At 72.4% G+C, this 14326-nt stretch overlaps 2 protein-coding genes across 3 annotated transcripts; both read left to right on the top strand.

Moving 5' to 3' along the window:
* Positions 1 to 524: 524 nt before the first annotated feature.
* CCR10 (C-C motif chemokine receptor 10) lies at positions 525 to 3522 on the top strand. The gene is made up of 2 exons (XM_040536801.1): positions 525 to 1147; positions 2182 to 3522. Exons 1-2 carry the CDS (start codon positions 758 to 760, stop codon positions 3262 to 3264), a joined length of 1473 nt encoding a protein of 490 aa, XP_040392735.1. The 5' UTR covers positions 525 to 757; the 3' UTR covers positions 3265 to 3522.
* Positions 3523 to 5802: 2280 nt separating this feature from the next.
* On the top strand, positions 5803 to 13371 carry PLEKHH3 (pleckstrin homology, MyTH4 and FERM domain containing H3). Of its 2 annotated transcripts, none has more exons than XM_040536681.1 (13): positions 5803 to 6035; positions 9059 to 9114; positions 9741 to 9829; positions 10018 to 10212; positions 10318 to 10475; positions 10559 to 10682; positions 10882 to 11179; positions 11268 to 11475; positions 11668 to 11795; positions 11938 to 12058; positions 12221 to 12670; positions 12746 to 12937; positions 13046 to 13371. In XM_040536681.1, exons 1-13 carry the CDS (start codon positions 5889 to 5891, stop codon positions 13226 to 13228), a joined length of 2349 nt encoding a protein of 782 aa, XP_040392615.1. In that variant the 5' UTR covers positions 5803 to 5888; the 3' UTR covers positions 13229 to 13371. The 2 variants fall into 2 exon arrangements, with proteins under 2 accessions (XP_040392615.1, XP_040392614.1); XM_040536680.1 differs by having other exon boundaries at positions 11668 to 11804.
* The last annotated feature ends 955 nt before the right edge of the window (positions 13372 to 14326 follow it).

Raw genomic sequence — 14326 nt, 5'->3', positions numbered from 1 at the left:
GGGCTGCGGGGGGGAGCTGGAGCCGTGTCCCCGGGGCTGGGGATGCAGGTGCCCTCCCGTGCCGTCCCCCAGCCCCTCACAGTGCTGCCGGCTCTGACCGAGCCGTGTTGGGACATTTGTCCCCGGGACCCCTGCCCCTTTCCTTTCCCCCAGCAGGATGGCACCCCTGTAACAGGCATGGAACGAAGGTCTGGAGCTTGTGAAGGGCAAGGGAAAGGGGGAACCAGCAGCTCCACGGCCCTGGGGCTCCGAATGGGAGCTCCTGGGGCCCCGACTGGGAGCTCCTGGGGCCACCAGGGACCCTGCGCAGAGCCGGGATAAGCCAGGGAAAGATGTCTGGAGGGCAGGAGAAAGGGGGATTGAGGGATTACCGCTGCGAGAGGCAGAAAGCCTGCTGGAGCCTGGAATCAATTTGCTCCCCCCTGGGGAGAGGAAAGCGGGGCCCCCTCCCCATAGCTCCTAATCTGCCCCGTAAGGAGGAGGTGGGAACGTTGTCAACAACCAGCGGGTCATCCCCCCAGCACTGGGGGGGCACGGGGGCTTGGGGACAGAGCGGAGCGCGGGACCCCAGGGGTGGGGGGGATGTCACGCTCCAGCAGCCACCCCCAGTTCCTGGAGCCCCCGTTTCCCACCAGGACAAGCCGTGCCTGGACCGCTCAACCCTCCAGGCCAGCGTCCTGCCTGTGCCCAGCCCCGTGCCAACACCCCACGGCAGCCCACGCTCCCCCCCTTGGCATCGCTCCCCTGTGACTCTCACATGGGGTGGGAGACGCAAACAGCAGCCCCGGGTGGGCTGGGGTCTCCTGGAAGCGCCGGGTGTCCCCAACCAGCCCCTGCTCGCAGCCCGACTCTCCTCCCACCCCCAGGTGCTGTCCCCAGCCCTGTGTCACCAGCGCTGAGCGGAGCACGGCTATTTCTGTCACCCGGCGGGCAGATGCTGGCCACAAAGCTAGAGACGTGGGACACGGCTCCGGAGCAGGGTCGTGGCTGCCTCTCCTTCCCCCCTGGGGCTGGGTTTGTGCTCTCAGCGCAGCTCTCGGTATCGGTGCAGCACATGCTCAAACCACAGGTTGCAGAGCTCCGAGACACCGGTGGCTCTGCAGCCTCTGGGCGAGGACGGGAGAGGTCCTGCAGTGCAATGGAGAAGGTGAGGGGCTGCAGTGAGGGCTCGCTGGGGACCGGGTGGGGACACCACTCTCTGGCTCCTATTTTTGCTTTAAACCGTTCTCTTGTGGGTTGCGAGGCTGGAAGGCAGCGCCCTGGGGAAGGGCAGGGCAGTGCTGGGTGCTCCACGTCCCCAAGCCCAGAGCGGGGAAGGAGCTGGGGGAGCTGCTGGGGACTGATCCTGCCTGGTGCTGGGACTCAGCCCTGCAGCAGGGCATGGATCGAGCCCATCCTCCCAGGCTCACTGATGGAGCTGGAGGGAGTCGGCAGCTGTGAGGCTGCTTTGGGTCAGAGCTGTGCCTGATCCTGAGCTCCCCAGCAATGGGGGCCCAGCGGTGCTGTGCCAGGCTGCGGTGCTGCCCCTTTCCCCCGTGGCAGGGCTGGGAGCTGGAAGCACCTGGGAGCACTGGGAGCACCGGGCACATCTACCTGCAACCTGGGCAAGGCAGGGGGGTGCTCCAGGCACATCCCTGGCTGGGATCAGGACCAGGCAGTGTGGGGCTGAGCCCCAAAGGGGTCCCCAAGGCCCATGCACGAGCATGCGGGTGCTTTGGGAAGGTTCCTGCGCACCCACAGCGCCTGGCACCGTCAGCGTGGAGCCTGGGGTCTGGCTGGATGGGGCCCCCCAGGGCCATGGGCTGGGTGCGAGCCCCCAGGGGCATCAGGAGCAGCTCCCCCATGGTGGGGTCAGGGCTGGTTTGGGGCTGTGCCGGGGATGTCGGGGCTGGGCTCACGTCTCCCCTCCAGCCCTGCGCTGCAGCAGGGAGCGCGGGAAGGGCACGGCTGCTCTCGCAATGACTGAGCGAGGCAAAAGCCGCCGCTGCCTTGGAGAGGGTGTGAGACAGAAACCGCACTGTGCACGGGGCGGCCCACACGGGGCCGGGGCGGTGGCGCTGCCGGGGCTCCCTGCGGCGAGCCGTGCCGCTCCACGGGGCTGGGTGGAGGCTGCACACCGCAGCGGGGCTGCGGCTGCCGTGCACGCTCAGAGCATCCCTCGCTCCTCATCCCTCTGCGCAGGCGAACCCCAGCCCCACCGCCATGGAGACAGCGGCCACCACCGACTTCTACTCCTGGGAGTACGACCCCTCCTGGGACGACGGCATGCTGCCCGAGCTGTGCGAGAAGCAGGAGGTGCAGGGCTTCGCCCGCACCTACCAGCCGGCCGTCTACCTGCTGCTCCTGCTCCTGGGCACGGTGGGCAACGGGCTGGTGCTGCTCACGCACACCCGCTACCGCCGGGCGCACAGCGTCACCGACGTCTGCCTCCTGCACCTCGCCCTGTCCGACCTCCTGCTGCTCCTCACGCTGCCCTTCACCGTCACCGTCACGCTGCAGGGCTGGGCCCCGGGCACGGCCGCCTGCAGGGCGCTGCAGGGCATTTACGCCCTCAACTTCTACGGAGGCTTCCTCTTCCTCACCTGCATCAGCGTGGACCGCTACGTGGCCATCGTGCGGGTGCCGGCCGCTTGCCGCCTGCGCCCGCGGGCTCGCCGCCATGGCTGGCTGACGGCGGGGCTGGCCTGGCTGCTGGCCACCCTGCTGGCGCTGCCCCAGTTCGTCTACGGCCGAGCGGAGCAGCACCAGGACCTCCGGATTTGCCGCGTCGTCTTCCCCCCGGCGGTCTCGCGGGCGGCCCGGGGGGCCACCAACCTGGCGCAGGTCGTGCTGGGCTTCGCGCTGCCCTTCCTGGTGATGGCGAGCTGCTACGCGGCCGTGGCTCGGACGCTGCTGGCGGCTCGCGGCACCCAGCCCCACCGGGCGCTGCGGGTGCTGCTGGCCCTCGTGCTGGTCTTCGTGGCCCTGCAGCTGCCCCACAGCCTGATGGTGCTGCTGGATACGGCCGAGCTGCTGGCCAGCTGGGAGGTGAGCTGCGCCCAGAGCCGCCGCAAGGACCTGGCGCTGCTGGTCACCGGCGGGCTGGCGTACCTGCGCTGCTGCCTCAACCCCCTGCTCTACGCCTTCCTGGGGCAGCGTTTCCGCCGGGAGCTGTGGCTGCTGGCCAGCGATGCCGGCTGCGTGGGGCCCATCGACCCGCGCTGCCCCGGCTGCCCCAGTCCCCGCCGGCGTTCGTCGCTCTCCACCTGCCAGGACGTGGCGTAGGGACGCGGTGCCCGTGCCCGGGGCAGGTACCGGCACCCTTGGGGCTCAACACCCCGCTTTTGGGGGAGCTTGAACCACCCTCAGTGCCCGTGGAGCTGCCTGGCAGGGGCAGGACGGACAGAGCGCACGCCTGGGCAGACGGACGAGGAGCCCCGCAGCATCCTGCCCAGCGCTGGGACGGGGACGATGCCCTGAGCTCGGGGGGACCGTGCAACGCCAGCTGCCTTCTGGAAGGACCGTGCAATGTCACCCACGGCTCGGGGGATGAGCACGCCCCGGGGGGGGACCGTGCAATGTCACGCACGCCCCAGGGGGACCGTGCCGCGCCGCGTGCGCTCCGGCGGGACGGTGCAATGGCCACGCGGGCTCTGGGAGGGGGCCGTGCGATGCCCCTGAGCTCAGAGCGGTGCGTGCGGATCCAGACGCAGCAGGGCGCTGGGCAGGGCGCTGGCTTCCACTTTCCTTCCCACCCTGGCAATAAACCCTGCTCGAACCCCGCTGGGAGAGCGGCCCTGTCCCTGCGGGCTCAGGGGACCGGGGAGGCGGCGGGGAGCGGGGAAGGGGCCCGGCACTGGCCGGGGGATGCCTGCAGGCGGCAGCAGAACCCAGCGCGTCCTGCCCGGCCCTCCCCGGCCCTGCCTGTCCCTGCCCGTCCCTGCCTGTCCCCGCCCGGCTGCCCAGCACCGCAGGGCCTGAACGCGTCCGGCCCGGCCGGGACCCCCGGACGCAGGATGGGGACCCCTGGAAGCAGGATGGGGACCCCCGGACACAGGATGGGGACCCCCCCCAACTGGGTTCCAGCACCAGGAGGGGGCCTGGCTGCAGCCCCGCAGTGGGGAGAGGGGGCTCTGCTTTGTGCAGGGCAGGGGGCTATGGCCTAGGAAGAGGCACGAGCAGGGGGCATCACAGCCCCCGTCCCCACCAGCACAGCAGAGCTGGCGGCGGAGCCCACTCCACCGGCCCCTCCGTGGGCTGCAGGGGTTGGGAATCCCCCTGGGGCCGGCAGCAGCGTGATCCCCTGGGAAAAACCTACTCTGGGTCGGGCTGGAAACTCCCCCCCCAGCATGAGGGCCGAGAGGGGCTTTCCTCTCCTTTCGTCTCCTCTCACTTCCCCTTGAGTTCTGGCCCAGCAAACCCCATCCCGGCATGGCCGGGGTTGGTGCCTCCGGGGTGGGCACAAGCGGGGTGCCCTCGCCCTCCTGCCTGGGGCCAGGCTGAGCGGTGCCGTGGTGCTGAGCAGCGCAGGGCTGTGGGATGCCGGCAGCGGGGGGGGGGGGGCGTTGCCTCTGGCTCTGGCCGAGCTCACGCAGCCACTTCTGGGGTTTCTGAGAGCGGGGAAGTGCCTCCCCGTGCTGCGGGCTGGAGGCCTCTTCCCGCTCACCCACACACGCTTTGGGATTAGCCCGGTGCTCGCGCTGGGAGAATCCAGCCCAGACCCTTCGCCTACTTCTGGGCAGGAAATGCAATTACCGCTGACTCAGCACCGCACAGCCCCCATCCCCCCGCCGCCCCCCAGCCCCCCGCGCCAACCCGGGGCCGGATGGGGAGCACCTGGCCCCGCAACGCAGCTCCCCATCTCCCCACCCAACCGTCGGCCTCGGGCTACCCCAATCCCATCTCTGCTGGCCCCACGGCCGTGCCACGTCGCCCACGCTGGCCCCGTGTCCCCTGCGGCTGGCGGGCTCGGCCCCAGTGGCCCCCGGCCCCCCGGCGGGCTCAGCTCCCTCCCTGCCTGGCCCCGTGGGGCTGGCGGCGCTGCGTGGGCGTCGAGCTGGCAGCCGGCGGCTCCTGGGCTCCTGCCTGCGCATCCCGGTCCCAGCGGCTCCAGGGGAGCGGGGCTGGTGGCCTTAACCCCTTCGGGGGCCGCGGGAGCGGGGCCGGGCGATGTCACGGGGCCGAGGTGCGACCCCGGCACCGGCTCCTTCCACGGGTGGGGTGGCCGAGGCTGGCAGGAGCGCCCCGCCTGACCGTGGCACCGAGGGGTGGCCAAGGCCACGCTGCTGCGGGTGGCGGCACCGTGCGCCCTGCGGGGCCCCGTTCCCAGCCCCGGCACACGACACCGGCGGTGCCAGGCCTCACCGGGATGGAGGCAGCGGCACACCGAGGGGCTGGGGCAGCGCGTGCCCTCGGTGCCATGCAGCACCTCGATGCCGCCGCCGGTCACAGCGCCGGTACACAGCACCGGGTGCCGCCAGCACGGCGGCTCCCAGCCCGGCCAGCACCTACCCGGCACCGAGCACCCGGCGCCCGGTACCGAGGTGCCGGTGCCCACACCGGGAGCACCGGGGTGCAGCCGGACTCCCCCCAAAGCACCGACGTGCCCGGTTCCCCGCTGGAGGCGGGTGGGCACCCGGGGGTGGGGGGTGCCCGGTGCTGCACCCCCCCCCCCCAGGCCCCTTTCGGCCGCGCGCCCCCGCCCGGTGGATGACGCAAACGGCGGCCCCGCCGCCCCGGGCGCGCTGGCTCCGCCCCGGGCCGTGCGCGGCGATTGGCGGGGGCCGGTGACGCGCCGGGGCCGGCCCGCCCGGGGCGGCGGCGGCGGCGGCGGCGGCGGCGGGGCCGGTCCCGGTGGCGGAGGCCGGTGCGCGGCGCAGCGCGGGCGGCGGGCCGGGCCCGGCGGGGCGATGCCGTTCCCCGGCGGGCTCTGGTGGCTGCTGTGCTGCCGGCAGGGCTTCACGCTGCTGCGGCGGGACTACGGCGACGCGGACCGGGAGGCGGACGGCGAGGCCGAGGAGGAGGCGTCTTTCGAGCTCCGAGCGCAGGGAGACCAGGTGGGTGCTACCGGCACCGGGACCGGCACCGGGACCGCGGCTGGGCACGGCGCGGTGGGTGCCGCCGTGCGCCTCTCGTCCCGCCCCGTCCGTGGCGCGCGGCTCGGTTTGGCTCGGCTCGGCTCGGCTCGGCTCGGCCCGCGGCTGTCCGGTACCGTGCTTGGCTGCTCTGCACCGGCCCCGCTCCCGGTGCACCGGCCGCTGCCTGCGGGCCCCGAGCGAGGCTCGCACGGGGCCCGGAGCCCGTCCCGGTGCGCGCCGTGCGGAGACGGCGCCGCGGTGCGCACGGGCTGCCCGGTCCCGGGAGGCTTCGGAGCTCGGCCCGGCGGTCGAGGCACCGGGAGCGGATTCGGCCCTCCCCGGTAGCGACCGGCCGGCTCCGGTCTCCGCCGCCGCTTGCCCGGGCACATCCCTACCGCGGTCGGGGCGCGCCGGGGCCCGCGGGCAGGGGTGCCCTTGGCGCGTCCCCGCACCGGCCGCTCCCCGGGCACCGGGACCGGAGCCACCGGGGCTCGGCGGGGCTCCCGGGCACCGGGAGGGGGGGTGTCCCGGCCGCGGGGGGCATGCGGGCTCCCGGTATCCCGCAGGTCGCTGTTGGGGGGGGGCGCTGCGGTGCGCAGGGGGCCGGGCTCCCGCTGCTCTGCGGTGCGGCTGGGGGGCTGCCCGGGGACTGGGGCCGATCCTGGCACAGCCCGGGGCACTGCGGACCCCCTGGGCTCATCCTAAGCCCCCCGTGTGCTGCCCCCAGCTGAGCTGGGGCACTGGGGGGGAGAGGGGGGGTTGGCCGGGGGTGTTGCCCCCTTGTGAGCAGGGCCTGGGGCTTGGGCACGGTGGGGGGGCACAGGGACGGGGGTGTCTGGCCGATGTCCATGGGGCTACGTCTGCAGGGTGGCGGAGGGGACGGGGTCCCCTGGCCCAGGGGTCCGCCTGCCCTCCTCGGGAGGAGGCAGCCTGGCTGCTTTTCCAGCCCTTTGGGGCCTGGCTCCGTGTTCCCGTTAGCTCAGGCTGTGTCCGGTCAATTGGGGGGGCGCTGGGGGCTCCCGGTACCCCCGGTGCTTCCAGCCCCTGTGCCCAAGCAGGGTTGGCGCGGTGGTTCCTGGCCGCTCGGCCCTAGCGGTGCTGGTGCCCCCCGGGTCCCTCGCTTGGTGCTGTGTGGGCCGTGGCGGCGGCTGCTGCCTCCCGGCTGCGGGGCTGCTGGCGGGGCCATTCCTGGTGCCCTGCCAGCCCGGTGGGAGCCTGGGCACCCGCAGGGCTACGGGGCGCAGCCAAAGCCGGGGTGCTGCCAGCCTGGGTGCCCGGCTGGGGAGCGGAGCTGCCCGTGCCTGCTCCTCAGGCAGGAGCAGCGGGGCCGGATCCTGGCTTGGGATCATCCCCGTGCCGCCGCCGCCGAGGGTGAGGTTGGCTCGGGGGTCCCTGCGGGACGGGTTCCTCAGGGTTCCTCTGCGCAGACCTGCCGGCCGAGCCAGCGCTGCCGGGGTCGTTCCCGGCACGCTCCGCGCCGGGGAGCAGGGCCTGGATCTCCCCGCTCCGGCTGCTTCCTCTGCTCAGGGAAGCGGAGCAGCGCGGCGGAAGCCGGCGCTTCCCTCCTGCTGGGCTGCCTTGGGGACGGCTGATAGCGCGGGGGCGGCCGGGGAGCCACGGGGCTGAATCCCTGCCCTTAGGGGACGCGGGGCTTGGTGACAGCCAAGCTCGCTGCAGCCCCTCTCCTGCCCCGCAGCACTGTTTGCAGCCTGGTTCCACTGCAGCCGGGCTGGGGACAGATCTGAGGCCCCCCCCCCCCCCCCCGGGCTCCCCCCTTGCAGCAGGGCCTGGCTGTGCTGGGATCCCCTTCCCCAGCAGTGCCAGGGGCTGGAGCTGAGCCCACCGGGCGCTGGTGGCGGTGCCAAGGGCATGGGCCAGCAGCAGAAGCCGTTTCGGGCTTTCCCGCGTCCCACGGGCTGCGCTGGCTCCGGAGGTCCAGGCTGGCGTGGGCGGCCGTGACGCTGGTTCCCCGGGGAGCCCTTTGCCCGCCCCACGGCCGCGGGGTCCTCGGAAACCCGCGGCGCCAGCCGCCCCTTCCTGGGAGCGTGGGAGCAGCTGCCCTGGCCCTGCCGTGGCGGCTCCTCTCCTCTCCTGTTTATTTATAACCCTGAGAAGGAGCCGGCCGCCGCCGTCTCCTCCTGCGGGCCACGGCCGAGAGGAGCTGGGCACCGTCTCCGTGCCTTGCAGCCAGGCAGGAGCACGGGGAGCCCTCCCTGGCCGTGGCCCCGGTGGTAGGACAGCCCCGGCAGGAGCTGGCCCCGTGCACGAGGCGCCGGCGTTACGTGACAGGTGCCCTTAATGCCACGGGTCAGCGGAGCCTGCTCCTGCCCCGGCGCGGCGATACCTGGAGCGGCTCCTGCTCCCCCTCTCCCTGCTGCTATTTTTAGCAGCCGTCTCCTTTTCTCGGCGTTTTGCGGAGCGCCCTGACCTGGCTGCGGCTGCCCCGTGGAGCTGCAGCTGGCGGGGGGGAGCCCGCGCCTCTCCTGGGGCCGCATCCTGCCCGTGCCGCCGCATCCAAGCGCCCCGCACTGCTGCGTTGCCCTGCCCTGCCCGGTGCCTGCCCGTGCCTGGGCTCTGCCTCATGTCCCGGCACGTGTGCCAGGCTCGTCACGTGTGTGGCACCGCCAACATCAGGCCGTGCCGCGCGAGGAGGAACCGGCCCCCGTCCCACTGCAGGGCCAGGGACTTCCCTGCGCAGCGTCCCACCGCCGCGGGCAGGAAGTCAGCGGCCCCATTACAATGGGACTTTGTGCCGTAAGCGTATTACTCAGCACTGACCTTGTGCAATTCTGCACGGTATTCAGCCTGCTGGGGTCAGCTGAGGATACACGGCCAGCGCGCCCGGCGGCTGCCCCCGAGGGGTGCCCCAGCTGCAGCCCCAGGTGCTCCCCAGGGTGCGAGCCCGTCCCTCGGGGTCTGGAGCCGAGCGATGATCAGGGGGAGATGGTTTTGGGGCGCCAGGCGGTGGCTGTGGGGCTAAGACGTGTCTCCTTCCTCCCCAGGCGTCCCTGGAGGTGAGCCTGAGCCAGCCCACCCGCACCAGCAGCGGCTCGGAGCGGTGAGTGACCCCATGCCGTCGGGCATCCCATCGCGTCCCCCTCACGGTGCTGCAGGAGCTGTGCACCATCCTGCCCCGCTCGCGTGGCCGGGCACTGCGCCGTCGGCAAGAGCAGGGGACGGTGGTGCTGGGACTGCCGGGCTCCGTCCCCGTATCTGCCGCACCCTCGGGCTTATCCCCATCCCTTTGCCTCGGCCTCGCCGTGTCGGATGGCGCGGCCGTGGCAGCCGGTGGGGCCGTGCGTGGTCCCCCACCCCGGGAGGCTCTGCGGGGCCGTGTCCGTCCGTGGGGACCGTGTCCCGGCATGCTGCGTGCCCAGGGAGACGGGGTGCTGGGGCACAGGGGCCTGCTCGCTCCCCGTCCTCCCAGTGCCGACACCGCTGCCAGCATTCCTTCCTGGTTGTTCATTTTCCGAATTCCTTGGCAGGGCCGCGACTGCAAACAGCTTATTTTTAGCCAGGGTCATCTGCACCCGATGGCTCTGCCGCGTTCCCACCGCCGGGTCGCGGGGTGTCCGGTGCCCCCCGGGGACGTGGCTCCCCGCTGCTGTGGCACCGCTGGCCCCGGCTCCTGGGGGCTTGGCAGGCTCCTGCGGGCGCCCGTGCTCAGCCCTACGATGTCCCCAGGTCCCTGCTCGTGTCGGAGGAGATGCGCAGTCTCATCGTGGAGAAGGGACCGGGGCCAGTGGAGGAGGACCCCGATGCTCTCGTGAAAGGTAGGCGCAGCGCTACAGGGGTTTTTCTGCCCACCCCCCACCCCCACCCCCCCGGATTCACAGCTGGGGTTAGCAGGATCGTGCCCCGACGGGCTGGATGCCATCCTAGGGTGGCACAGGGCAGGGGACACGGACGTCCAGCGGGGTGGATGGTGCTGGCGGCAGGGGCTGAGGCTTCTCCTTCCCAGGCTGGCTGCAGCGGGAGGTGCGGGGCGGCGTCAAGACCCCCTGGATCCGGCCTCGGAAGTACTGGTTCGTGCTGACGCCCGACTCCCTGGACTACTACAGCAGCAACGAGAAGGGAGCCAAGCGCCTGGGCTCCCTCGTGCTCACCAGCCTCTGCTCCGTGCTGTGGCCGGACAAGCAGACCTACAAGGAGACGGGTAGGGTGCCCCTCGGGTGGGCTGCCCCTTCGCAGACCCTCGTGCCCTGCGTCACCCTCCGGCGCCCGGGGAGGGGGCGGCGGGTGAGCTGTGTGTCCCCCGCAGGCTACTGGAGCGTGACGGTGTTCGGCAGGAAGCATTGCTACCGCCTGTACAGCGAGCACCTCAACGAGGCCGTGCGCTGGGTGTGCGCCGTGCAGAAGGTCATCGACAGCAAGGCGCCCGTGCAGACGCCCACCCAGCTGCTCATGCGCGACGTCGAGGTGAGTCCGCGGCACCGGGGGGGGGGGCGGCCGCGGGAGCTCGGCCGGGCGGCCCCTCTGCAGCCGTCGCTTCGCCCTCGCAGGAGCACTGCGGCAGCCCCGAGGTCCTGGAGCAGATCTACCGCTGCAACCCCATCCTGCGCTACACCAGCAGCCCGCTGTACGCCCCCCTGCTGCCCTTCCCCTACGGCAGCCTGGACCAAAGCGGTGAGCGGGCGGCTGGGGGGACCCCGGGGTGCCAAACCGGTGCCGGTCCCACGCCGCCGGTGCAGCGGGGAGGGCTGGGTGCTGAGCAGGAGTGGCGGGAGCCGGGCTGGGTGTGAACCGCACCACGCTGTGGGTACGGTGCCCGGTTGGAAAGCCCAAATCGCGGCTGTTAACTCCCCCGTCCCGTCCCGTCCCGCAGCCCCCGGTCCCCGCAGCTACACCACGCTGCGCGACGAGGCCGTGAAGCTCTTCAACTCGCTGCAGCAGCTGGAGTCGCAGCGGGACCCGGTGCCGCTGATCCAGGGCATCCTGCAGACCTGCCTGGACCTGCCGCCGCTGGTGGACGAGATTTACTGCCAGCTGGTGAAGCAGACCACGGAGCCGCCGGCGCCGGGCGGGCCGGGCGACTTGCACTACTGGCAGCTGCTCACCTGCATGAGCTGCACGTTCCTGCCCTCCCCGCCTGTCCTGCGCTTCCTGCGCTTCCACCTGGACAGGCGAGTGCCGCGGAGCTCGCCGGGTTCCCATCGGGACGGCGCGGGGTCCCCGGCACTGCCGTGACCCCCACCCTGGTGTCCCCCGCAGGACGGAGAGCCGCTTCCCCGCCTCGGAGATGGCCAAGTACGCCTGCTTCATCCGGGAGGCGCTGGGGAAGACGAGGGGCCGGGAGTGCGTGCCGTCCCTGGAGGAGATCCTGGTGCTGATGCGGCGGCAGGAGATGGTCTGCACCGTGCACTGCCCCGGCGCCGCCGCCTGCAGCGTGGCCATCAGCTCCCACACCACGGCCGAGGAGGTGAGGGCCCAATCCGTGCTGTGTGCGGGGCTGGGGAGCATCGGGCGGAGGGGACAGGGACGGGGAGGCAGTGGGGGGGGGACGCGGGGATGCCTGCCTTTGCCCGCCGTGACCTGTCTGTGTCCCTTTGCAGCCCTGAGCGCCGCGGCCAGGGACGCGCAGTCACCGTTGGTTGCCTTTGTCTCGCCCCAGGTGGCCCGGGAGCTGGTGTCGCGCCTGGGGCTGTCCCAGAGCCCCAACCTCTTCGCGCTCTACGAGCAGTCCCGGCTCCGGGAGCAGCCCGTGGGCAGCTCCACGCTGCTGGCCGACGTCCTCACCAGGTTTGAAAAGTAAATGTCCTGCTCTGCTGCCTACGGGGAGGGAGAAGGAGGGGGCACGCGGGTCCCCGGGGACGAGGGGATGCTGCGGGGGCTGCACCCGCCTGCGTTGCCCGGCGCTGACGGCGCCGCTCTCTTGGCGCAGCCTGGCCGGGGAGGAGCGGGAGCAGGACGCGCCGTGCCGGCTCTGCTTCAAGCACTACGGCTTCCTGGACACGGACAACGTCCCGCGGGACAGCCTGGAGTTTGCCCTCCTCTTTGAGCAGGTGAGAGCCGTGCCATGGTGCCACGGGTGGCTGTGCCGTGCCGTGCCACGGGTGGCCGTGCCATGCCATAGTGGCTGTTCCCGTGCCACTGGTGGCCGTGCCATGGCCTGGTGGCTGTGCCGTGCCGTGCCCGTGCCCCCGTCTCACCCTGCCCTCCCGCAGGCTCACGAGATGGTGCTGCGGGGCTACGTGCCCACGTCGGAGGAGACGCTGCAGACGCTGGCGGCGCTGCGCCTGCAGAGCCTCAACAGCGACTTCTCCACCCACGCCCCCTTCCCGCGCCTGGAGGAGCTCTTCCCCCCCCACGTACTGCACGCCCGCCTGCCGGCCCCCCGCCCCGACCCCCCGCCCAAGTGCCGCGGGGCCCGGCTGCGCGCGGGGCTGCTGGCCGGGGGGCTCTGGGGGCACTCGCTGGCCAAGCAGCGGGCCGAGCGGGATCAGCGCCTGCGGGGCCGCCTGCGGGAGGAGGGGGCCAGCACCATGGCTGCCATCGTGGAGAAGTGGAAGCTGCTGCAGGGCATGGGCCGGCCCGAAGCCATGGCCGCCTACGTGGCGCTGGTGCGGGAATGGCCCGGCTTCGGCTCCACGCTCTTCGACGTCGACCTGCGCGCGGTGAGGCCCCGGCGCGGCAGCGTGGGGACGGGGAACGGGCGGAAGGGGGTGGCCCTGACGCCCCTCTCCCCGCAGAGCCCGGTGGGAGCCGGACCCCAGCGGCTGTGGCTGGGCATCGGGGCCAAGGCTGTGTCGCTGTACAAGCCGGGGGAGCCCGAGCCCTTGGACAGCTTCTGCTACGGCCGCATCTCCTCCTTCGGGGCCTCCGACAGCAGCACGTTCCGGCTCTCCGTGGAAGACCGGGACCTGCTCTTTGAGACCTCCCAGGTAAGGGCCGTCCGCCCGTCTGTCCCTCCATCCATCCGTTGTCCCCCTTGGGGACCGTAGGGCGCAGCTTCTCCAGGCTCCTCCACCCGTCTCCCCTCCGCCCCGCAGGTGGACGAGATCGCCCAGCTCCTCACCACGTACCTCGCCTCCACGGCTGCCCGCCGGCCGCCCCGGCCCCAGGAGCCGGCCCCTGGCCCCCTCGATCCAGACCCCGCCGCGCTGCCCCGGGGGCTCTGCCCCGTGGCCGGGCCCTGGCAGCGCCCGCCGCCCACCGGCTCCTTCGGCAGCTAGCCCGGCGGCCACGGAGGACGCTCCGGATGGACGGCGCGGGGAGGGCGAGCGGCGGGGTCCGCGCCGACCCCCGGTGCCCCGCGCTCCCCGCTCCACCGTTGCCTTTCTGGTGATTTCCTTAATTTATTTCGAGACGCCCGCTCGCCCACGTCTCCCAGCACTTTCCCTGGAGGGGGCAGCGGGACCGCCGTGTTGCGGGCGCCCGGTGCTGGCTGCGCTCCTGCTTCCCCCGGCTGGTCCCCCCCACGCCGCCCCCCCAGGCCCGTCCCCTTCCCCTGTCCCCCTGGTGCCTTCGCCTCCAGCACTCGTGCTGCCCTTGGCGGCTCTGCCTCTGCCCTGGCTCCTTCCAGCCCCGTGGCTTTGCCCGGGCAAGGAGGTGCTGGGCAGCAGCGCAGCCGCCGTCCGTCCGTCTGTCCGTCCGCTGAACCCACCCTTCCTGGAAAGCTGCGGGCGGCTTTTGGCCGAGCCGCCTCGGGGACCAGCGCGCTCCTGCCGGGTGGCCCCGCGGTGGGGCTCGCGGTGCAGGGGTGGCCGGCCCGGGGGGCGGCAGGGTGGGCCGGGCAGGTACGGCTGGGGCTCAGCCCCTTGGCATTGCCTCTGTAAAGTTTGTCGGTTCAGTCTTTGGGTTGTTTTGTTGTTGTTGTTGTTGTTGTTCGTTTTTTGTTGTTGTTGTTACTGTCGTTTTTTTTTTTTTTTTAAATAAATGCACAAAGGAAAAGCGGAGCCCTCCTGTCCCCCAGCCTGGCACCCGCAGCAGGCGCGGACGGCATCCGATCCCCGTGGGACAGCGAGGGCCCCATCCCGGGCGGCCCCCGTCCCGCGGGGAGGGATCGGCACAGCGTGTCCTTGGCGGGGCAGGGAGCCGCCGTCCCTGTGGCCAGCGCCGGGAGCCGGGCTCCTCGCTCTGCCCTTTGGCATTTCGTCAACAGCGCGGCCAGCGCTGCGGCTCCGCTTCCAGCTCCCCCCGGCACCCGCTGGCACTGGCTGCCCCGGCTGAGGGGGGGGGGGGAAACTGTCCCCGCAGCGGGCGCCTCCGCGGGGCCGCTGCCAAGGAGGGCGTGGGAGCATCGGCGCTGCGATGGCCGGCGAGTATTTTTA

Source organism: Cygnus olor, chromosome 25 (genome assembly GCF_009769625.2).
Source record: "Cygnus olor isolate bCygOlo1 chromosome 25, bCygOlo1.pri.v2, whole genome shotgun sequence".
Lineage (NCBI taxonomy): Eukaryota > Metazoa > Chordata > Aves > Anseriformes > Anatidae > Cygnus > Cygnus olor.
The sequence above is the reverse complement of the archived record's forward strand: the minus strand, read 5'-3'. Positions and strand labels throughout refer to the sequence as shown.